This window comes from Cetorhinus maximus, chromosome 1 (genome assembly GCF_964194155.1).
Source record: "Cetorhinus maximus chromosome 1, sCetMax3.hap1.1, whole genome shotgun sequence".
Lineage (NCBI taxonomy): Eukaryota > Metazoa > Chordata > Chondrichthyes > Lamniformes > Cetorhinidae > Cetorhinus > Cetorhinus maximus.
The window spans coordinates 211,084,500-211,107,078 of NC_135879.1; the positions used below are offsets into that span (position 1 = coordinate 211,084,500).

At 44.0% G+C, this 22,579-nt stretch overlaps 1 protein-coding gene across 1 annotated transcript in view; it reads left to right on the forward strand.

Annotated features, from left to right (window-relative positions):
- Window positions 1–22,579, forward strand: part of myo5b (myosin VB) — a 348,657-nt gene that overhangs the window by 238,974 nt on the left and 87,104 nt on the right. The window contains exons 17-19 of the mRNA XM_078552494.1: window positions 19,036–19,122; window positions 21,002–21,113; window positions 21,338–21,549. Of these exons, the coding sequence (XP_078408620.1) occupies window positions 19,036–19,122; window positions 21,002–21,113; window positions 21,338–21,549 (411 nt within the window). The remainder of the gene's footprint in view (window positions 1–19,035; window positions 19,123–21,001; window positions 21,114–21,337; window positions 21,550–22,579) is intronic.

Below are 22,579 nucleotides of genomic sequence, written 5' to 3' on the forward strand. Positions count from 1 at the left end.
CTCTCCCTTTCCTATCTCTTCTGAACATCTTGTACCTGGGAATATTTAACATCCAGTTCCACCCTTCCTTGAGCCAGGTCTCTTATTGCCACAACATCATATTTCCACATGGCAATCTGCACCTGTAACCCTCCCCGCCAATCTTATTTGCTATAATCTGTGCATTCACATACATGCTCTATTTCAATGCAAGGAGTATTGTTGGAAAGGCAGAGGAGCATAGGGCGTGGATTTGCACGTGGGATTACGACATTATTGCTATTAGTGACACTTGGTTGCAGGAGGGGCAGGACTGGCAGCTCAATGTTCCGGGGTTCTGTTGTTTCAGACGTGATAGAGGGGGAGGAGTGGCATTACTAGTCAGGGAAAATATCACAGCTGTGCTTAGACAGGACAGCCCGGAGGGCTCATCTACAGAGGCCATATGGTTGGAGCTGAGGAACGGGAAAGGTCTGACCACACTAATAGGGTTGTATTATAGACCGCCCAATAGTCAAAGAGAATTGGAGGAGCAAATCTGTAGAGAGATAGCAGACCGATGTAAGAAACAGAAAGTTGTGATAGTAGGAGATTTTAACTTTCCACATATTGACTGGGACTCCCGTACTGTAAAAGGGCTGGATTGCTTGGAGTTTGTCAAATGTGTTCAGGAAAGTTTTCTAAATCAATATATAGAGGTACCAACGAGAGAGGGTGCAATACTTGATCTATTAGGGAACCAGACAGGTCAGGTGACAGAAGTATGTGTAGGCGAACATTTTGGGTCCAGTGACCACAATGTCATTAGTTTTAAGTTAATTATGGATAAAGATAGGTCTGGTCCTCGAGTTGAGATTCTAAATTGGAGAAAAGCCAATTTTGTGGAAATGAGAAAGGATCTAGGAAGAGCGGATTGGGATAAGTTGTTTTCTGGCAAGGATGTGTTCAGTAAGTGGAAGGTATTCAAAGGCGAAATTTTGAGAGTGCAGAGTTTTCATGTTCCTGTCAGGATTAAAGGCAAAGTTAACAGGCATCGGGAACCTTGGTTTTCAAGGGATATTGGCGATCTGGTTAAGAAGAGAGAGGTGTATAGCAGGTATAGGCAACAAGGAGCAAATGAGGTACTTGTAGAGTATAGAAAATGTAGGAAAATACTAAAGAAGGAAATCAGGAAGGCAAAAAGAAGACATGAGGTTGCTTTGGCAGATAATGTGAATGTAAACCCAAAGGGTTTCTACAAGTATATTAAGAGTAAAAGGATAGTAAGGGACACAATTGGTCCCCTTGAAGATCAGAGTGGTCGTCTATGTGTGGAGCCTCACGAGATGGGGGAGATCTTAAACAGTTTTTTGCATCAGTATTTACTCAGGAAACTGGCATAGTGTATAAGGAAGGAAGGGAAACAAGCAGTAGTGTCGTGGAACATAGAGATTAAAGAGGAGGAGGTGCTTGCTGCCTTACAGCGAATAAAGGTAGATAAATCCCCCGGGCCTGACATGATATTCCCTCGGACCTTGAGGGAGACTAGTGTAGAAATTGCAGGGGCCCTGGCAGAAATATTTAAAATGTCCTTAGCCACGGGTGAGGTGCCGGAGGATTGGAGGGTAGCTCATGTTGTTCCGTTGTTTAAAAAAGGCTCCAAAAGTAAACCAGGTAATTACAGGCCAGTGAGCCTGACGTCAGTAGTAGGTAAATTATTGGAAGGTGTTCTGAGAGATCAGATATACAATTATTTTGACAGCCAAGGGCTGATTAAGGATAGTCAGCATGGCTTTATGCGTGGTAGGTCATGTTTAACGAACCTTGTAGAGTTTTTTGAGGAGGTTACCAAGAAACTAGACGAAGGAAAGGCTGTGGATGTTGCCTATATGGACTTTAGTAAGGCCTTTGACAAGGTCCCACATGGGAGGTTAGTTCAGAAGGTTCAGACACTTGGTATCCATGGAGAGGTTGTAAACTGGATTCGAAATTGGCTGTGTGGGAGAAGGCAGAGAGTGGTAGTGGATGATTGCTTCTCAGACTGGAGGCCTGTGACTAGTGGTGTGCCTCAGGGATCTGTGCTGGGACCATTGTTGTTTGTTGTCTATATCAATGATCTGGATGAAAATGTGGTAAATTGGATCAGCAAGTTTGCTGATGACACTAAGATTGGAGGCGTTGTGGACAGCGAGGAAGGCTTTCAAAGCTTGCAGAGGGATCTGGACCAACTGGAAAAATGGGCCAGAAAATGGCAGATGGAATTTAATGCAGAAAAGTGTGAGGTGTTGCATTTTGGAAGGACAAACCAAGGTAGGACATACACAGTAAATGGTAGGGCACTGAGGAGTGCGGAGGAACAAAGTGATTGAAAGAGTGCAGAGAAGATTTACTAGGATGTTGCCGGGTCTTAAGGAGTTGAGTTACAGGGAAAGATTAAACAGGTTAGGACTTTATTCCTTGGAGCGTAGAAGAATGCGGGGAGATTTGATAGAAGTTTACAAAATTGTGAGGAGTATAGACAGAGTAAATGCGAGTAGGCTCTTTCCACTTAGATTAGGAGAAATAAACACGAGAGGACATGGCTTTAGGGTGAAAGAGGAAAGGTTTAGGGGGAACATTAGGGGGAACTTCTTCACTAAGAGTGGTGGGAGTGTGGAACGAGCTACCATCTGACGTGGTAAATGCGGGCTCACTCTTAAGTTTTAAGAATTCCATTAAGAATAAATTGGATAGATGCATGGATGGGAGAGGTCTGGAGGGTTATGGACTGGGTGCAGGTCAATGGGACTAGCGGAATAATATTTCGGCACAGACTAGAAGGGCCAAATGGCCTGTTTTTCTGTGCTGTAGTGTTCTATGGAGTATAACCCTGATTTAAATTTTGTTACTTTCTCTCTTACTCCAACTTTACTGATTAACTTACTATTCTCTATACTAGTGCTGTCTGTCTCTCCCAGTATTTTGTGCATCTTGGTATTCCTCTCCAATATTTTGCCTTGGCCCCCACACATCCAGTTACTTTAAAGCCCTCCCAACAGCACTAGAAAAACTACCTGCAAGAAACTCAGTTCCAGCTCTGTTCAGGTGCAACCCGTCCGGCTTGTACATGTGCCTTCTCCCCCAGAGCCAGTCCCAGTGTCCCAAGAATCTAAAGCGCTCCCTCCTCCACCATCTTTCCAGGCACACATTCACCTGCCTCATCCTCCTATTTCTGTACTCACTGCACGTGACACTGGGAGCAATCCAGAGATTACTACATTAGAGATCCTGCTTGCTGATATTCTACCTATCACTATAAATTCTGATTACAGGGCAACATCCCCCTTCCTACCTATGTCATTGGTACCAATGTATTGCAGCCGCTCTGTGACATTCTTGACCCAGGCACCAGGGAGGCAACGTACCATCCTGGAGTCACGCCTATGGCCACAGTAACGCCTGCCTATTCCCATAGCCAATGAATCCCCTTTCATTATAGCTCTTCCTTTCTTTTTCCTCCCCTCCTGTACAACCAAGCTGCTCATGGTGCTAGAAACTTGGCTCTGACTGCACTCCTCTGAAGAGCCAGTGCCCTCCCCAGCTTCCAAAATGGAAACCAGATTTGTGAGCAGGACCCCATGGGACTCCTGCACTACCTGCCTACTTCCCTCAGACTGTCTGGTGGTCACCCATTCCCCCTCTGTCTCCAAGCCCTTAAACTGTGACCACCTCTCTGAATGTGCTACCCATGTAGCTCTTAGCCTCGTGGATGTGCCACAGTGACTCCAGCCGCCACTCGAGCTCTGAAACCCAGAGCTCAAGTTTCTGCAGCTGACAACACTTCCTGCACTTGTGATCAGCTAGGATGCTAGCAGTGTCCATGACTTCACACATATTACAGGACACGCATTCCACTTGACTGAGCTGCCCTGCCATGTCTTAACTCTACTCTTCTTTCTTTAACTTAATTCTACTTTGGATTATTTGCCTTACTTTATTATATTGGCCCTAAATTTCCCTTATTCATGGCGCTTCACAGTTAAATCCAAGTATAGGAACTTTAAAAATATTACACTTTTCTAATTTACTCACCAGTTCCTACTTACTAAGGCTGCTGCTCTTCTTTCTGAGCAAACGTAGAAAATGAAAGGAGCACCTTCTCACTGAACTCCCTTAGTCACCAAACTCTAACTGAAGCTCTCCACTGCAGCCAAAAACAGCACTCCATTGCAGACAAAGTCAGTATTATAAGATAGCCTACTTTTATACTCTCTCAACCTAGCCTCTGAAAACCTGATTAAGCCAGTTATCTAATTAACTAGTTGCAGCTGCAAGCAGAGCTTGTATGAGACCCGTTTTAAGGCTGGACTAAAACTCACCACCTTCCAACCCTATCAGCAACTTTTAGTTAATTGCTAAATTAAAGAAAAACTAGACTTTAGATAGAATTTAACCCTAAATTTAAGCCTTAAACACCCTCAGTCACCAAACTCCAACTGAAACTCTCTACTGCAGCCAAAAACAGCACTCCAGTGCAGACAGTTCTTTTTTTCATTACAGCCAGGGGCAGAAAGTTCTTTCTTTCTTTATAGCCAGGGGCCCAAGGCAAATGCAATAACTGGCTTGTTGAAATTTTCAATTTTGCCTATATGTCCCAAACCTCTTATTAATCTTCCCATAATAGCACCATAATTCACTCTGTGAAAGATTATTACTGTAAATCTACATCAGTTCACTCCATTGCACAGCTAGGAGATATTCCAGTGTTGGCTTCAGTAACAATGTGCATTTATTTAGCATAGAAAATTGCCCCAAGGTGCTTCACCACGGTGTAGTCAAAACAAGGAGGGTACTGGGCCAAAGGAGATATTATGTGGTGACTATGGTGATCTTAAAGGTGGAAAGGCCAAGTAGTCTAGTGAGGGAATTCCTTGGAGGATTGTAGAGCATTGCACCCTATTATAGATGTTGTCCCATATTGGGATCAAATGCAATTTGAAAAATATGATACCTAGAATATTAAATCTTGAATTTGAACCTTATATTAAGGCAAAATGTAGTTTGTTGCAATTTCTGCATACACTTTGTTTCCTGGAATTTTAAGGAGAGTATTCATAACTCTTTATGTCTCTTTCAAGAAGCAAGGACGGGTTAAACTGAATTCTGAGCTATCCCAATAACATGCAGGAGCCTATGAGTCTCCAGTAAAATTTCATAACCTGGAAAATCAATGAAGCAATGCATCAAATGAAGTTTCATAGCAGTCTTTTTTCTTATAAAGTGTTCCAGAAATTTTTGATAACGCAAAGCTTTGGGAATGGTAATCCATCCAATGTTACCTCTTTTATTGCTTGATTTTTGGAAGTTGATTTCATTTTGAAAAGAAAAAGGATCAATATTTCTTCTGCACTGTAGACTTGTACAAGTTTTACTGCAGTTCAAGCAGGTAGCTAATCTATAACTGTCAGTACTATTACCAGCAATAAAAGTGTAATTGGTTCTATTTGGATTGATCCTGTTGGGACTCACACTGCAGTGTATGCAGCATTTTCTGTTTTCCGTCTGAAGACTGCATTATTGTGTAAATGGATGCAGTAGCGGTTAGACATAGAGCAAGGCTCCCCTCTTTAGATCTCTTGAGGTACTTTTTCTGCACCAGTTTGACTTTTCTATTTCATGCACTCAGATATGCATCTTCAGTTTGCTTTATTGGTTATCCATGGAATATTCGGGTCTAGCAATTTCACTGTGGAATGATAGCCTATTACCTAACATTGACTGGCACCCCTTAAACATTCATTCCCTCTACCACTGGTACACTGTAGCTGCTGTGAGTGTACCATTTATAAGTTACACTGCAGTAACTCACCAAGGCTCCTTCGACAGCACTTTCCAAACCCACAACCTCTACCACCTAGTAGGACAAGGGCAGCAAATGCATGGGAACACCACCACCTGGAAGTTCTCCTCCAGCCACACACCATCTATATCGCCTTCCTTCACTGTCGCTGGGTCGAAATCCTGGAACTCCCTTCCTAACAGCACTGTGGGTGTACCTACACCACATGGACTGTAGCAGTTCAAGAAGACAGCTCACCACCATTTTCTCAAGGGCAACTAGGGATGGGCAATAAATGCTGGCCCTGTCAGCGAAGCCCACATCCCGTGAATGAAGAAAACAAAAATTGTCCAAAACTCAGCCGCATTACTTATTGTACCTTGTCTCACACTAAATCATACTCAACTATTACCCTTGTCCTTACTGGCATAGATTAATTACAAAAAATAGTCCCAAGATTTTCAAGAGCCCCCAAAGCAGAACTTTCGTTTTACTAATTTTACAATGATTATAAGTTGAAAATTGGATCTGCTCATTTGTGGAAATGTCAACTTCTTAGATGAGCAATCTTTGGAACCATTTCTTTTCTCAAATGTGACAATAAAAAAAACAAATCTCATTCAAAGGTTGGATTTTTTCAATTCAGTTTTGAGGGAGAATTTTCTCCCCCTCGTGCGGGCTGGGCGGGAGCAGGTGCAGGTGCGGGCAGGCTTGCAGCCGATTGGCTGTGCGCTGCCATTTTACGTGGGCGGGCCAATTAAGGCCCACCCAGCGTGACGCGCACCTGTAAGCGCTGAGCGCTCCCTGTGCGGGCGAAGGGGAGGAGGGAGAATCGGGGCCTGTGCGAGAGAGTGCAGAAATCTCCCTGAGGCACAGCGCTGCCTCAGGGAGATTATTTTTATTATTAAAACTTCAAAAAGAAGAACAGTGTCACATGGGGCAGGATTTTCCCGTTAGCGAGACCCCCGGGCGGGGCCCGTTTGCCGATGCGTAAAATGACGCGCGGTGACGTCAGGCGGAACACCCGACGTCACCGCGCCCCTTTTAAATTTTCCAGTAGGCGGGGTCTCAGCAAAATCAGCTGTGTGCCCGCCGACCTGTCAATGGCCAATTGAGGCTATTGACAGAGTCATTTAGCTAATTAATGGACCTGCACATCCAAGTTTAGGGTTGGCGAGCAGGCCAGGAGCCCCGGCAGGAATTAGAAAAAGCATGCAACCGCATCCAAGGCGGGATGAGGTTTCATGTAGGTTTTAAAAAATTTTATTAAAGTTTTTGTAAAAATTGTGGACATGTCCCAACTCATGTGACAGTGTCACATGAGGTGACATGTCAGAATTTTTTTTTCTATTTTTAATAATTGTCATAGAACAGCCGATCTCCCTTAGGCAGCACTTAGCCTCAGGGAGATGAGTGCACTCTTTCGTGCGCACGTACGAAAGAGCGCACTCTTGATTTTGGGATTTGCCCCCTTCCCCCCCCACCCTGTACAAGGACCGCATAGCACTTCCATGCGGACTTCACGCTGAGCGGGCCTTAACCCGCCCACGTAAAATGGCACCTGAAGCGCACCTGCCATTCAACTTCATCCCCGACGGGGGGAAAAAGATACCCATGAGCTGGGACATGTCAATGAATTTTAGTGAAAAATTTTATTTGATTTATAAACACTTCATGGAACCTCATCCCACCCGTGGATGAGGTTTCATGATAAATGCGAAGGCCGCCTGGGCTCTTCACCTGTGCGCCAACCTTAAGGTTGGATGGGCAGCCCTGAGGCTCAGCTAAATTAGTTAATTAATGGCCTTAATAGGCCTTTGACAATTCGGCGGGCGTGCAGCCGACTCCGCTGCGCACCCACTGAACTGAGGATCAGAATTATGCGTCCGATGTCGGCAAGCGGGGCCCGCTCCCGCACACCAAACAGAAGATTCAGGACTTGGTGTTTTGTTTTGGTTTGGACGTCTGACACATAAGTGGATTTTTTAAAAAATTCGTTCATGGGATGCGGGCATTGCTGGCTAGGCCAGCATTCATTGTTCATCCCTGATTGCCTTTGTTCAGAGGTTAAGAGTCAACCACATTGCTGTGGGTCTGGAGTCACATGTAGGCCAGACCAGGTAAGGACAGCATAGAACATTAGTGAACCAGATGGGTTTTTACAACAATCAGCAAAGGTTTCATGGTCATCATTAGATTTTTAACTCTAGATTTTTGTTGGATTCAAATTTCACCATCTGCCATGTTGGGATACAAACCTGGATTCCCGGAGGAGTAACCTGGATCTCTGGAATACTAGTCTAGTGACAATACCACTATGCCACCGCTTTCCCTGTTCTGAATGTTCTGAAAGGGTCCGTAGTTCAATGGCTTTCCTTACAACCTCTCAATGTTCTCTTTCAATGCTGAACCAAATTATACCAACTCATTTGTTTCCTGGAACGCAGTTCCAAAGCGCTGTTTGCAGTTATGCCAGTCAGCAGTTTCTGGTGATTGGAAGATGTGGGATTTGAGATACCTTTATTGTGAATGGACAGAGAATCAATTCTTCTGGATTCAGGCTGAAAAAATATTTCTCAAACTGCTAGGAGAGTCTGTCAAGATGGGTGACATGTTGAGGAAAGGCATGCTCTAATTTCCTTTCAGGAATTTCGTCAGCAAATAGAATGGCATGAAGCGGCCCTCATTTATCTTTTACCATCACAAGTGAATCCTGCCAACTAGTACCAACCAAATCTCTTTTGATGGAGATAAGATTTTTCAAGTTCGAGGATCATCTGGCTCTCTTCTTCAAAAATAGCAGTCAGGTATGCAAGTCATGCTCAGAATTTCGGAATGCCATTGAATTTTAACTGATTGGACAGTCATTTTCTGTTACAAATGGCTCTCAGCACATAGCTCTCGGACACAGTTCAAGACTTTACCAGCTGACTGACTGAGCCCAGTTCCTTGGTCCTGAGCAGCCATCTATTCAGCGCACAGGATTTCATGTATTTCAAAAATTTAGGAATTCAAAAGCGATATGAGGGAAAAAAAATTCACGCAGCGAGCGGTTAAGGTGTGAAATGCAGATTGTGGTGGAGGCAGGTTCAATTGACGCATTTAAAAGGGAATTAGACTGTTATATGAAAAGGAACAATTGCTGGTTAAGGAGAGAAGGCAGGAGAATGGCACTAAGTGCTCATTCGGAGAGCTGGTGCAGACACGATGGGCCAAATGGCCTCCTTCTGCTCAGTAATCCTTCTGCGATTCTGTGAATTCAGTGATATTTGCCAATTTTCATAATACTGGGACTCTGCAGCTTAACTCCAAGGTCTTTTAATGCAAATGTTGTCTGAGTTTACACAGTGGTAAGTATAATGTTTGGACTATTACTTTGACTGTAAAACAAAAAAGGCCATTTTGTATCCAGTGCAGCCGTGCAGCATTGTCACTCATGCCAATGCAGCTTTTCTATTTGAGACCAAAAGCTTCCACCTATATTGTTGAAGATATTGATCTCTTGTGCCATTTTTGTCTGATAACATAAGTAACTTTGGTGTTTTTATAGCACACTTAAACCAGAAGTACATCCGAATTTCTAATGTCGATCATCTCATCCAACTGCAGGATTTCAGAATTTTGTCTGCCAACTTAACTTGATGGGCTGAATTTTTACATGCCCGCGGCATGTGTGTTTACCGTTGGGGGGGGGGGGAGGCACGTAAAATAGGGTGGTGCCCATCCCACCATCTTCCCGCCCACCCCCGAGCTCAGGGTCAATTAGGCTTGATATCAAGCCAACTGGCCTTGATAATACACTACCCATGCCATAAAGCATTTGGTGTGGGCAGCAGGGCCGGAGCGGGAAGCCTGATTTTTCTTACCTTGGGCGCTCAAAGGGCGGTAAAGAAGGGGTTGGGTGGTTGCTCTTTGGGGGCTGCACTTTGCCGAATGGGGGGGTGTGCGGTCCCCTTTAGGTTGAACCCGCCCTTCCTTCCTACCTGTTTTCTGCCTTAAATCAATCCCCTTTCCCCTCCCCATTCCCCCACACTGTCCTGCTCCCTAACCTACCCAAACCGCTCCCAGCCCAAGACCTCGGACTTACCTGCTCCAGGCATCCAAGGCCTTTGGGTCCTTTCTTCTCCAGCAGTCCCAGCAGCAGCTACTGATGCCTTCCTGGCACTGCCGGGACTGATGGAGCTGACAGCCAATCAGATTGGCTGGCAGCTCGAGAGGGCGGGACTTCTGTCCGAATAAGGAATGGAACTCCCACTCGGATCCCATTAGTCCACACTGAAGCGCTCTATGTCTGCGGGGCGGGTTGGCGTGAAGCGTGCCGGCCCCACACTGACATGGTTTCTGGGGATTGTGCCATCCAGTACCCCCTCCACCACCACCCCCCGCCATCCCCCCACTGACCGGTATTATTCAGCCTCGGAAGTATTGTGAACTGTGAGAAGAATAGGGATAGACTTCAAGAGGACATAGGTAGGCTGTTGAAATGGGCAGACACACGGCAGATAAAATTTAATGCAGAAAAGTGTGAAGTAATTCATGTTGGTAGGAAGAATGAGGAGCAGCAATATAAATTAAAGGGTACAATTCTAAAGGGGGAGCAGGAGCAGAGGGACCTTGGGGTATATGTGTACAAATCATTGAAGGTATTGGGGCAAGTTGACAAAGCGATTAATAAGGCATAAGGAATCTTGATTTTTATAGATAGAGTTATAGAATACAAAAGCAAGGAAGTTATGGTGTACCTTTCTAAAACACTGGTTTGGCCTCAATAGTTTTGTGTCTAATTCTGAACACCAGAGAGACTTGAAGGAATTGTAGAAGGTGGAGAGAAGATTTACGAGCCTGGTTCCAAGGATGAGGGACTTCAAGTTACATTGAGAGATTTGATAGAGATGTTCAAAATCATGAGAGTCTGGACAGAGTTAATAGCAAGAAACTGTTTCCATTGATGGAAAGGTCGAGAATCAGAGGACACAGATGGAAAGTGATTGGCAAAAGAACCAAAGGTGACATAAGGACAAACTTTTTTATGCAGTGAGTCATTAGGACCTGGAATGCATTGCCTGGGAAGGCGTTGGAGGCAGATTTAATTGTGGCTTTCAAAAGAGAATTGGATAATTAGTTGAAGAGAAAGTAGTTACAGGGCTTTGGGAAAAGTGCAGGCGAATGGGACTCGGAAAGTGCTCTTGCAGAAAACTGGCACTGTACAAGGGGCTGAATGGACTCCTTCTGTCTTGTAACCATTCTATAGTTCGATAATTTGCTCCTTTGACAGCACCTTCTAAACCCGCGACCTGTACAACCCAGAAGGACAAGGGTAGCAGATGCATAGGAACACCGCCACCCGCAAGTTCCCCTCCAAGCCACACACCATCCTGACTTGGAACTATATCGCCATTCCTTCACTGTCCTTAGGTCAAAATCCTCAAACTCCCTCCCTAACAGTGCTGTTGGTGTACCTACATGACGAGGACTTTAGCAGATCAAGAAGGTGGCTCATCCCCACCTTCTCAAGGGCAATTGGAGTTGGGCACTAAATGCTGGCTTAGCCAGTGATGGCCACGTCCTGTGAAAAGAATTTTTTAAATTCTAGAATAATAATCAGCTCAATCCCATGAAGGATGTGACAGTCTCGAGTTTATTGATGAAACCAGTGAAGCACAGAATGTTTTTGACCCATAAAGATTTCACCACTGAGTCCACATTTCTGAAAATTGTTAACATACTGATGTTTCACTGCACATCATTATCAGTGCTTTCTGTAGCTCACTAGTTATGCATATATTCATCCCTGGAGTACTGTAGAACTACAATATAATGCCATATAAGGGGAATTTTACCAATCCTTTGGGGACAGGGACACGAGCAAAATCAGGGGTAAATGAATTGTGTTGGTTCCCCAATGTGTTTCCGCTTCCTCCCGCTTTTCCCGATGGCATCTTATTTGTGGTGGCAGCAGTTAGCAGCAAATTTCCAAGGGCAGTGCAATTTTGATAGAATAGGGCCCGCGCAACACGATGTCAGACCTTGGCTACTCAGAGGAAGCAGCTGCATGGTGGGAGGCCGGAGCACTACGCAGAAAGATGCAATCCAACAATTTAATGATGCAAGTAGCAAACCTGTGCTTGGGGTGCAGAAATGACTGTGGTTCCCACAGCTTTTTCCCCCAGCCATTTCATCCAGCCTCCTTTGAGGCTTTCGCTTCAGCTGCACACTGACACTCCAACCTCTCTGAAGACTGCCACTGTGCTGATTGGTCCTCCAACCTCTTCAACTTGCCCACCACCTGTAATTGGACACCAAACCCGGAGGTCACCTGCTAAATGATCGCCTTCTGGAAACTTGATCCGGGAGACCCATAATTTGTCCTGACACTCGAAAATATTCTGTGTCCAGAAAATTCTCCCCATGGTGTCTAATGATATGAGACACATTGCCTTACAGATTTGCAATTGGTAATATGTCCACATAATATGCTGTTGTGTTAAAACGTTACTTGTGTATAGAAAAGGATTGTGAATTGTCAAATATAAGGGTAACTTATCGGAAAATGGCAAAATTAAAAGGCCGCCTGATCCAAATTAACTCAATGGGAAGAATTTTATGTTTCCCGGCTGGCGGGTTTGTAGGCAGGGGGGTAACCGTAAACTTCTTCGGATGGCCTTCCCACTGGGCTCCTTCCCACCCTGACCTCTCTGGAATTTTACGGTGGGGCCTAAGAAGCCCCTTGCCTTTGCCCCAATTTGAGGCCCTTAAATGGCCAATTAATGACCACTTAAGTCCTTCTCACTTTTCAAGTTGGCGGGAGGAGTTCATGAGTGGGGAAGGGGGGAAGCCCAAAAAATGACCGTGCTCAGGCCTCGGACGGGAAGGGGTGTGGGGGCGGGGGGTTGTGCCTCCATCAACAGCCTCCTTTTAACATCATCCCTCCCTCCCCTCCCCTCAAATAAAGGTCTTGCCGTTGCAGGTGCTTCCTCCCACAAGCCTCTCCACCAACACCCCTACCCCTTTCTCCCACCCTGGGCCTCAGCGTCCCTCACCTCCCTGGGACCCCCAAAACTTAACCGGGCCTCTGGATACTGCTTGCAGTCCCAGTCCTGGCCACTGCACCTTCTGGCGCTGCCGGGACTATTGGCCGGCAGCTCTCTGAGGCGGGAATTCCTCCCAAGTGAGGGGCAGAAGTCCTGCCTCCAGCCAATTTAGTGCTTGTTGGGGCATTAAATGGCTGCAAGGCAGGCAGTATTGGCAGTGATGTGTTCACTGCTGACTCTTCAGATGGCGAGAAGGGAAACCCCATCATCCGAGAAACCCTGGGCCAGGAGATAAGTTAGCAAAGAGATCGGCCGATCAGCAATGGGTAACCTTCAAATGTGAAATGCTCAGAATACAAAATAACTATATTCCAATGAAATGAAAATGGAGCCCATTAAAGCATAGAGTTCACTGGATGTATAGAAAGATTAAAACTGAACTGAAACTTAGGGCAAACGATATTAAAGACAATCCTGAATAAAGACTCCTGGTAACCAATATTAATGACCTGGAATTTGCTGCAATTTTGCACCCCCAAAAAAATTGCAAAATTGCGCATACCACTAATTCCTGCTTTAAAAAATCAAGGAAATTTGAGCATAAGCGATTTGTGCCCACTCTTTCACACAGTCGGAATTTCCATAATCTTTTACACCAATTTATTGAGACCTTTGCCCAAACTTCTGTGGATTTAATATGACTTCATGCCACCCCCCCACCCCACCTCCAGAACTACACTGTGCACCCGCCCCCACCCCCCAACGTGGACAAAAACAAAAAAGGTGAATTTCCTGTGATTATACTGGATCAACATGAGTGTAAATAGACAAATCGTGAGTCAGAGTCACCTGATTCTGACATAAATCCGCAGTCCCAGGAAACGTTCTGGCTGTACTTGCATCAATTTAATTCTTAGTTTTGCATAACAATTAATCTTTTATTGCCCTTCGTTGCCATACTATTAGAAGAGTAGCTGCAAAAGGTGTCAATATACGCAGATCACTAAAAACTGTTCTGGGGTAGAACATTGGGTGTGGCCTGCAGTTGGGCCAGCCAACCTGGGAAAGAGGTCGAAGGGAGCCATGGGCTGTTTAAAAGGTTTGCCTCAGTGCTGTGGGACTTCGTCCCAGTTAAAATAAAAACAGAAGGGCACTTCAGTCCTCATCCCTTACACTCCCTCATCCCCTGGCCCACGTGCACCCCGTGCCCCCCATGCTAAGGTGTGCACCCCATCCACCCTGATGAACTCTCATGCCCTCCACACCAAGGAATTCCCCCATACAACCCCTATGGCTTCTCATGACCCAACCCATCCCTATTGTCCCTCATGCCAAGGTAGGGCTACCCACCCACCTCCTATGGTCCCTCATATACCCCATGCCAATGTAGGGCTACCCACCCACCTCCTATGGCCCCTCTTGCCCCCATGCCAAGGTAAGGCCCCCCCAAACAACCCTTATGACCCCTTATACCCCCCAGACCAAGCTATATCACATCTATGCTCATTCACCCACCAGACACAGGATGGAAGAAATTAATCCTATGGAATTGTTTCAGCACAGAAGGGGGTGATTCAGCCCATCGTGACTGTAGTGACAGTAAGATGTGTAAAACAAAAGTTTTAAGGAACAGTTATTCATTGATAACTTTCCACTTTCTTTGGAAAGTAACCTCTTTTTATGGCAGGGCAATAAAAGTGTCAATTATCCAGGCCATTTAAAGTATCAATAGCTGAAACTGCAAGCACTTGAAACCTTTTAATCTTATGTAAGTAAACATTGTGAAATTGACAGCAGAGATCAGAGAGCCAGAGCTGTCAATCAAGAAATGTTTTCTCTGGGGCTCAGGCTTCATACTCTAATGAATTTTTGGGCTCTCAGCCGAGCTTCATTATGTATGCAATGTAAGTGCCATAGCTAAGCATGGGGAGGCACAAGGGTCTTTGGGTTTCTTTGGGTGGGTCCTTACAGAATCACAGAATTATTACTGGCATGGGGACATGAGGGCCAAAGGGGTTGTTCAGGGGGCCTTACCTTGGCATGGGAGACATGAGGAGCTATGGGGGTGGGTAGGGGGTACACCTTGGCACGTGGAGCGTGAGGGGCCATAGGAGAGGGTAGGGAGGGCATACCTTTGCATGGAGGGCATGAGGAGGACCTTTTGAACTTGCCTCTTAAAAGACCCCCTCATGCAGACTATGGCTCACTCTGAAGGGCTGTGAACCATGGATCTTCTAAAATCTGACCCGACTCCATGAAAATTGTGGCGGATCCAGATGTACCTATCCCCGCCATGGAGCCAGCCAGGTCAGGAGTGGCAGGTGTGGGCTTTTGATCTGAATCAAACCGCACCCTTAAAGGGCATTCTTGAAAATTGTTCCGCCCGGAAATGGGGCTGGGAGTCCCTCGCACCCCCTGGTTTAAAGGGCTCCTGAGTATTCCCGATTCAGTGAAAATCCCAGCCCTTATGTTCGGTTTTGGGCTGAAAACTTTAGGAAAGGTATATTGGCCTTGGGAAGAGCAGTTCACCAGACTGATAACAGGGCTTAGAAGGTTAAATTGAGAGAACTGATTGCATAAACTTAGTTTTCAATCCCTTGAGTATAGAAGATTGAGTGATAATCTAATCGAGGTGCTGAAAGTGATTAAGAGAGTCAATAAGGTAAATAAAGAGGACCTATTTCCTCTGGTGGAGAAATCCAAAACAAGAGGGTAGAATCTTAAAATTAGAGCTGGTCCATTAAAGAGTGAAATCAGGAAGCATCTTCTCACACAAAGCATGGAATTTTTGACTCTGCAATTGTATAAATTGGATAAATGAATTTTGTCAGCCTGCTTTACACATTCCAAGTTTTATTTCAACAGAAATAAAATCTCTCACAGTCAAAATCTGGGGCTGTCAACACACTATAACCCCAATTACACTATCTCACACTATCAAAATCTGGGGCTGTCAACACACTATAACCCCTATTACCCTATCTCACATTGTCAAAATCTGGGGCTGTCAACACACTATAACCCCTATTACATTATCTCACACTGTCAAAATCTGGGGCTTTTTCTCGCAAGAAGCCATTGTTATCGTGTCAACTGAAAACTGTAAGACTAAGTGATGGATTTTCATTAGGTAAGCGTTCCAAGGGCTCTGGATAAAAAGAGGGCAAAGGGAGTTAAGATGTGATCTAATTGATTGGCAGTACAAGCTGGAGAAGCTGAATGGCGTTTTCCAGTTCATGACTCTGCCATTGCTTCCTCTTATCTCGCAATGACTTTCATAACCACATATTAGTCCAGCTACTTTTTAAAAAAAGAGCTAGTTACCATGGCAATAGAAAGGCTTATGTTATTTTAAATAATAATTATCTTTGTGGGTGTGTGTAAATTTCATCATATATTTGACACTACACTATTTAAACTGCTCTGTGATAACCATGTGGCAGCAGTTAATTTGTTTCCCACACACCATCTGACGCCATAACACCAGTCTCAAGAATGTTGTCAACACCAGATGCTTATAGTGGAATTTACTTCATGAAAAAGCAGGGAAACTAAGGGCATTTGTAATTTCTAAACTGCTTACCTTACTGATGTGGACTAATGTTCCAGCCCAGAAATTGAGCGGGATGATCTTGTTCGATGTGGGGAGATGGTTGTGTAATGGCAATGTCACTGGACTAATAATCCACATTATCTGGTGGAATTTAGATTCAATGAATAAAACTGGAATTGAAAGATAGTCTCAGTAAAGGTGGCCACACGAATTATCACCCATTGTTGTAAAAACCCATCTGAATTTTAAGGAAGAAAATCTGCCGTCCTTACCCAGTCTGACCTCCATGTGACTACAGGTCCACAGCCCTCTTAACTGCCCTCTGCAATGGCCTAGCAAACCATTTAGTTCAAGGGCAATTAAGGATGCTGGCCTTCCCAGTGACACCCACATCCCATGAAAGAATAGAGCAACAAAGCCACATGCCATGTGGTTATGACTGAAATACAGGAAAGTAAAAGTTTTCCTTTTAAGAAAAAAATATTCAGAAGTTTAACGTTAAGAGAAACCAAAATTTTTCCAGCTGTAACTTTTTGCTGATGGCCAGACTATCCTGTTGGTTCCTGCAAGTATTCTTTTTAAAACCATCTAGTGCAATGAAGCAGAAGCATCTCTTAAGGTAGAGAAATCTTTAGATCAACATTAGGTTCTGTGAGCATGTAACGTAATGGAGCTCCATATAAACTCAATTTGATTTATGAAAAATAATCTTGTTATGCCCCAGTCCTTGTGCTGAAAGTCACTTGTTATATTAAACATTCTTTCAATAAATGTTCTTTGCACTACAGGTCTGAAGTTGAGGAAATAAAATATGGATCAATATCCTTTAAATATTCATGGTATCTTATTTTCTTCATGGTTTGCAAACCTGTAGCACACACCACAGGAATTTGTTCTTGAGCCAGTCATTATTAAGGGGTGAAGTACTGCTGCGGCTATTCTGCCCTGCCCTGTGCAATCTTGGAGGAAGGTAGACATTTCAGACTGAATCATCTCTGCTGTCGCTCAAGTTAATGCCTGAGACTAGCATCTTGCTACATGGAGAATCACAGTTGCACATATTGTCGCTCAATTCATAGCATGAGGTCCCTGTCATGATTCTGCAACATCTGCAGTTAACTTAATAAGATGGTCATTAACACATCCATTAGGGAATTCAGGAGGAACTTCTTTAGCCAAAGTGGTTAGAATATGGAACTCGCTACCACAATGAGTGGTGGAGGTGAACAGCATTGATGTATTTAAGGGGAAATTAGACAAGCACGTGAAGAACAAAAGAATAGAAGCATACGTTGATAGGGTTAGATGAAAGAATGTGGGAGGAGTCTTATGTGAAGCATAAACACTGGCGTGGACCTGGTGCATAAAAACAAAAGTATTTCAGGATCAGTGTTACTTCATTTCAAACCTGAAGAGTATCTATGCCAGCTTGGTTGGTACTTTAGGATACCCACTACAAGCATGGATACAGTGAAGAACCTCTGAGATCCATCCACTTCATGTAATTTCATGTGCCCTTTCTAGTGATCTCTGAGAAAATCCATGAGAATAATATAAGATCTTCTGTGCTGTGTATACTACTTCAAGAAGCTCACCTTCATGGAGAGAAATTTGTTTTACATGGGATTGCATAGAATATATGGCACAGAAACAGCCATTTTGGCCCAACCAGTCCATGCTACACTCAAGCCTCCTCCCATCTTTTCTCATCTAAATCTACCATCATAACCATCTATTCTCTTCTCCCTCAAATGCTTGTCTAGCTTCTCCTTAAATGCATCTATATTATTCACTTCAACAACTCCCTGGGCTATTGAGTTCCACGTTCTCACCACTCTTTGGATAAATAAGTTTCTTCTGAATTCCCTATTGGATTTCTTGGTGATTATCTTATATTGATGGCTTCTAGTAATGTTCTTCTCTACAAGAGGAAATATTCTTGCTGTATCCACTCTCTCGAGACCTTTCACAATTTTAACGACCTCTGTTAGGTAACCGCTCAGCCTTTCATCAAGAGAAAAGGGACCCAGCCTGTCAATTCTTTCCTGATATGTATACTCACACATTTCTGGTATAATCCTTGTAAATCTTGCTTTATACTCCAGGAAAGAAAAATTCCAGTAATAAATTCTAAATTCTAGAACATTCCATAACATAGCCTAACTGCACTGCAGAATGGATGTTTTCACAGATATGCTGACTAGTCTAATGGGCAACAAGATTAGTTAAACAGGAAACTGCAAGGTTGTAATTCCAAAACACAACGAGAGTTCTTCTTGAAAGGCCACTATATAAATTTAAAGCAGCAGAGATTCAATGTAAAAATCTGGAAATGGGTAATTAATTGTTTCACAAGTATCCACTGTTTTCTTTCTTATAAAATAAATACCGAGTGAACTGTTTCAGGAATTGATGTTGGAATCACTATTCAATTTATTTTGAATTTACATCGGTTCAGAAGCTCAATGCAAATTGAATGGAAAGCATGGGGTTAGTTTTGACTCAGTTTCTACTGGACATAAATCTGTAGCACAAAGTGGTTAATAAATTGGCACTCTCATAGAGCAAGGCTGTTAAAATCCCATTGTGTTAAAAACAGAAGATAAATGAATAAGAAAAATGGATAACAAAGTTTTAATTGGAATTTGTTTTAAATACTCATTTCTCTCTTGCAGATTTGATCCCAAACGAGCTGTACAGCAGCTCCGGGCCTGTGGAGTTTTGGAGACTATCCGCATCAGTGCTGCGGGATACCCATCTAGGTAGGTGTGTGGCTCATGCTACTGTACAGAGTTCATCTAAAACCTTTTTTGCAAAGCAATGGATGGGAGGTGGAATCAGGATTATATCATCACTGAATGCAAAGTATAACTGGTAGATAAAAACAAAAGTATTTCAGGATCAAATAACCGTATTTCAAACCTGAGGAGTATCTGTGCCAGCTCAGTGGACACTCTAGGATACCCACCACAAGCATGGATATAGCGAACAACTTCTGAGATCCATTCAGTCCATGTAATTTCTTTTGCCCATTCCTGTGACCTCTGAGAAAATCCATGAGGATAACAAGAAAACTGAAGCAAACCATTAGTAAGGTTTTTTTTGAAAAGGTGCGAGTTATAGTAGATGCAACATTTTCAGTAGTAATGCAACTCAGTTGTAAATCATATTGAGCCCAGAGATCAAGGGCAGAACATTGAGCTCGGCAGGCAGGCGGATGCCCAACCCAGCCGAGCGGAGCGTAAAATGATGTGCAGTGACATCGGGCGAGCGTCCGGATGTCATCGCATAGTCCTGCGATATTTCATTCAGCGGGCACGTGCTGGAGTCGGCAGCATGCCCGCCGACAATTAAAAGGCTAATTAAGACCATTAAAAAGGTAATTAATTTCAAATTTATGCTGCCCATTCAACCTTACGGTTATTCTCTTCATTATTTTTTTTAAACAGCGCTTCATCTCCCTGAGGCAGCTCCATGGGCAGGATTTTACCATCGGCGAGCAGGGGAGGGGCCCGCTCGCTGACGCATAAAATGACGCACGGTGACGTCGGGCGGAACTCCCAACGTCATCTCGCGCCATTTAAATTTTCAGGAAGGCGGGGGCTCAGCAAAATCGGCTGCGGGCCCACCGACCTGTCAATGGCTAATTGAGGCCATTGACAGATCAATTAAAGTAATTAGTGGACCTGCCCGTCCAACCTTAAGGTTGGCGGGCAGGCCAGGAGCCCCAGCGGCGACTAGAAAAAATATGAAACCTCATCCACTGGCAGGATGAGGTTTCACGTAGGGTTTTAAAATTTTAATAAAGTTGTTATGGAAATTATGAACATGTCCCAACTCATGTGACATTGTCACATGAGGGGACATGTAAGGGCCTTTTTTTTTCTATTTTTAATATTGTTGACAGTAGAGGCGATCTCCCTGAGGCAGCACTTAGCCTCAGGGAGATGAGTGCGCTCTTTCGTGAGCATGTGCGAAAGAGCGCATTCTCGATTTTAGGGATTTCCCCCGCCCCCCCCCGCCCGCACGGAGAGTGCATAGCGCTTCCCTGCGGAGGTCATGCTGGGCGGGCCTTAATTGCCCCCCCCCCACGTAAAATGGCAGCGTGCCTCCGATCGGGGACGCTGATCGGAAGCGCACCTGCACGCGCCAGCCCATCAACTTCCACCCTGATGGGGGGGAAAATTCTGCCCCACGTAGTTATTTCTCTTAATTCCTCCTCTCAGAAATTGCATCCACTGGTTTCTCAATAAAAGTAAAGCAATATTGTCTGGTAATTCTATTCCCATTAAATACTTTACTAAGAAACTTACCTCATAACTCTATTACTCTTGAGTGAAAATGTCTCACCTGACTTCTCTTAATTCTTACTTCTTTTAGTTTTTTCTCTTGTCATTATTAATTGTACTTGCCTACAAACTGAAAAATTTATTGGATCAACATCGCTTTGTTTTTAAATATAGCTTTGTATGTAAATTTTTACTTTTTGATTTTATTTTCTAAAATATTCCATTTAGTATTCTTGTGTCTGTCTGCATCTAATGTATTTCCACTGTAGCTTTCTGAACATGTGGCTTTAAGAACCAGTTAAAAATTAGCAAGTTGAGCTGTCATAATACCTAACACCGTTCTTTTTAATAGGTGGACATACCATGAATTTTTCAACCGATATCGAGTCCTGATGACAAAGAAGAACATAACGTTACATGATAAGAAAGAGGCCTGTAAGAGGCTTCTTGAAATCGTTGTCAAGGTAATAACTTGGTGCCAGCCCAATGTTATCTCATAATTGAGGGAGACTGTCTCTGTCAGTGGGGGAGAGAAAAGAACTGCTTGCCAATTTTGTTATGTTGGTAAGACCTGCCAACAATATCATGAGTGTTTCTTTTTGTTCCAATGTAGGTATATGCTATTCTTGTGCTGATGAAACACTGTCCCATTCAATCACTCATTAAAACACATGTTCTATTTTGCCAGGATCCTGATAAATTCCAGTTTGGCCGAACCAAAATCTTCTTCCGTGCTGGCCAGGTGGCATATCTGGAAAAACTCCGGGCCGATAAGTTCCGAGCTGCATGTATGATGATACAGAAAACTGTTCGTGGTTGGTTAAAGAGAATCAAGTACAGACGGATGAGGAAAGCTGCCATCACTATTCAGAAACATGTTCGGGGCTACCAAGCCCGCAGGTAGGCACAGTTCTCAGGACTTCATTGTATTGTTAGGGGCTGAAGTGATCGCATCATATGTGCCAACTTAGAAAACTAGCACATTCTGACTATTGTGATGATGGATTTTTAAAAAATATCTTTGGGAACATGGTGGTATTCTGTAAAGAAAGCTGTGAGTATGTGTGTGTAATTAAACTGGGGGAAGGTTAGTAAAGACAGCTTTTCTGTGGGAGCAGGGAGATGAAAGGTAAAAGCGCTAGGTGCATGCATTTGTAATGACAGGCTATGGTGAAGTTGAATGTACAAGTAAATAGTTGGGTTTGAAATTTGTATTATAAGAGAAGTAAGAACTTGACTTTTTAGCTGTTAAATTTTAAAGTGAGTTTAGAAGTGACAGGGGACTTTTACAGCTTACAAATGTTTCATAAGTAAACAAGGGAAGGTTATTAAATTTTATTTTACCCGAAAGTGGAGGCAATATGTAAACATGAAAGATTTTTGTTTTTTGGGAAACTTGAGTTCAAAGAGATGCTTGGAACCATGGGGCAGAATTTTCTGCCTGCTGGGTGGGTGGGCCCGACCCAATCTCCTGCGGGCGGGGAGCTGATCCCAGCCAGAGAAGCCGGGCCCTGCCGCTATTTTAAGTGGGCGGGCCAATTAAGGCCCACCCAGCGTGACGTCTGGTGGGAAGCGCTATACGCTTCTTGTGCAGGCAGGGGGGGATTCCCCAAAAGCGAGAGTGTGCTCTTTCACGCATGCGCACGAAAGAGTGCACATCTCCCTGAAGCTAAGTGCTGCCTCAGGGAGATCGCTGACAGTTCTAAAGGCAATGAATTCCATAGATTCACCACTCTCTGGCTAAAGAAGTTTCTCCTCACCTAAAAGGTCTCCCCTTTACTCTGAGGCTGTGCCCTGGGGTCCTAGTCTCTCCTACTAATGGAAACATCTTCCCCACGTCCACTCTATCCAGGCCTTTCAGTATTCTGTAAGTTTCAGATCCCCCCTCATCCTTCTAAACTCTATCAAGTATAGACCCAGAGTCCTCAAA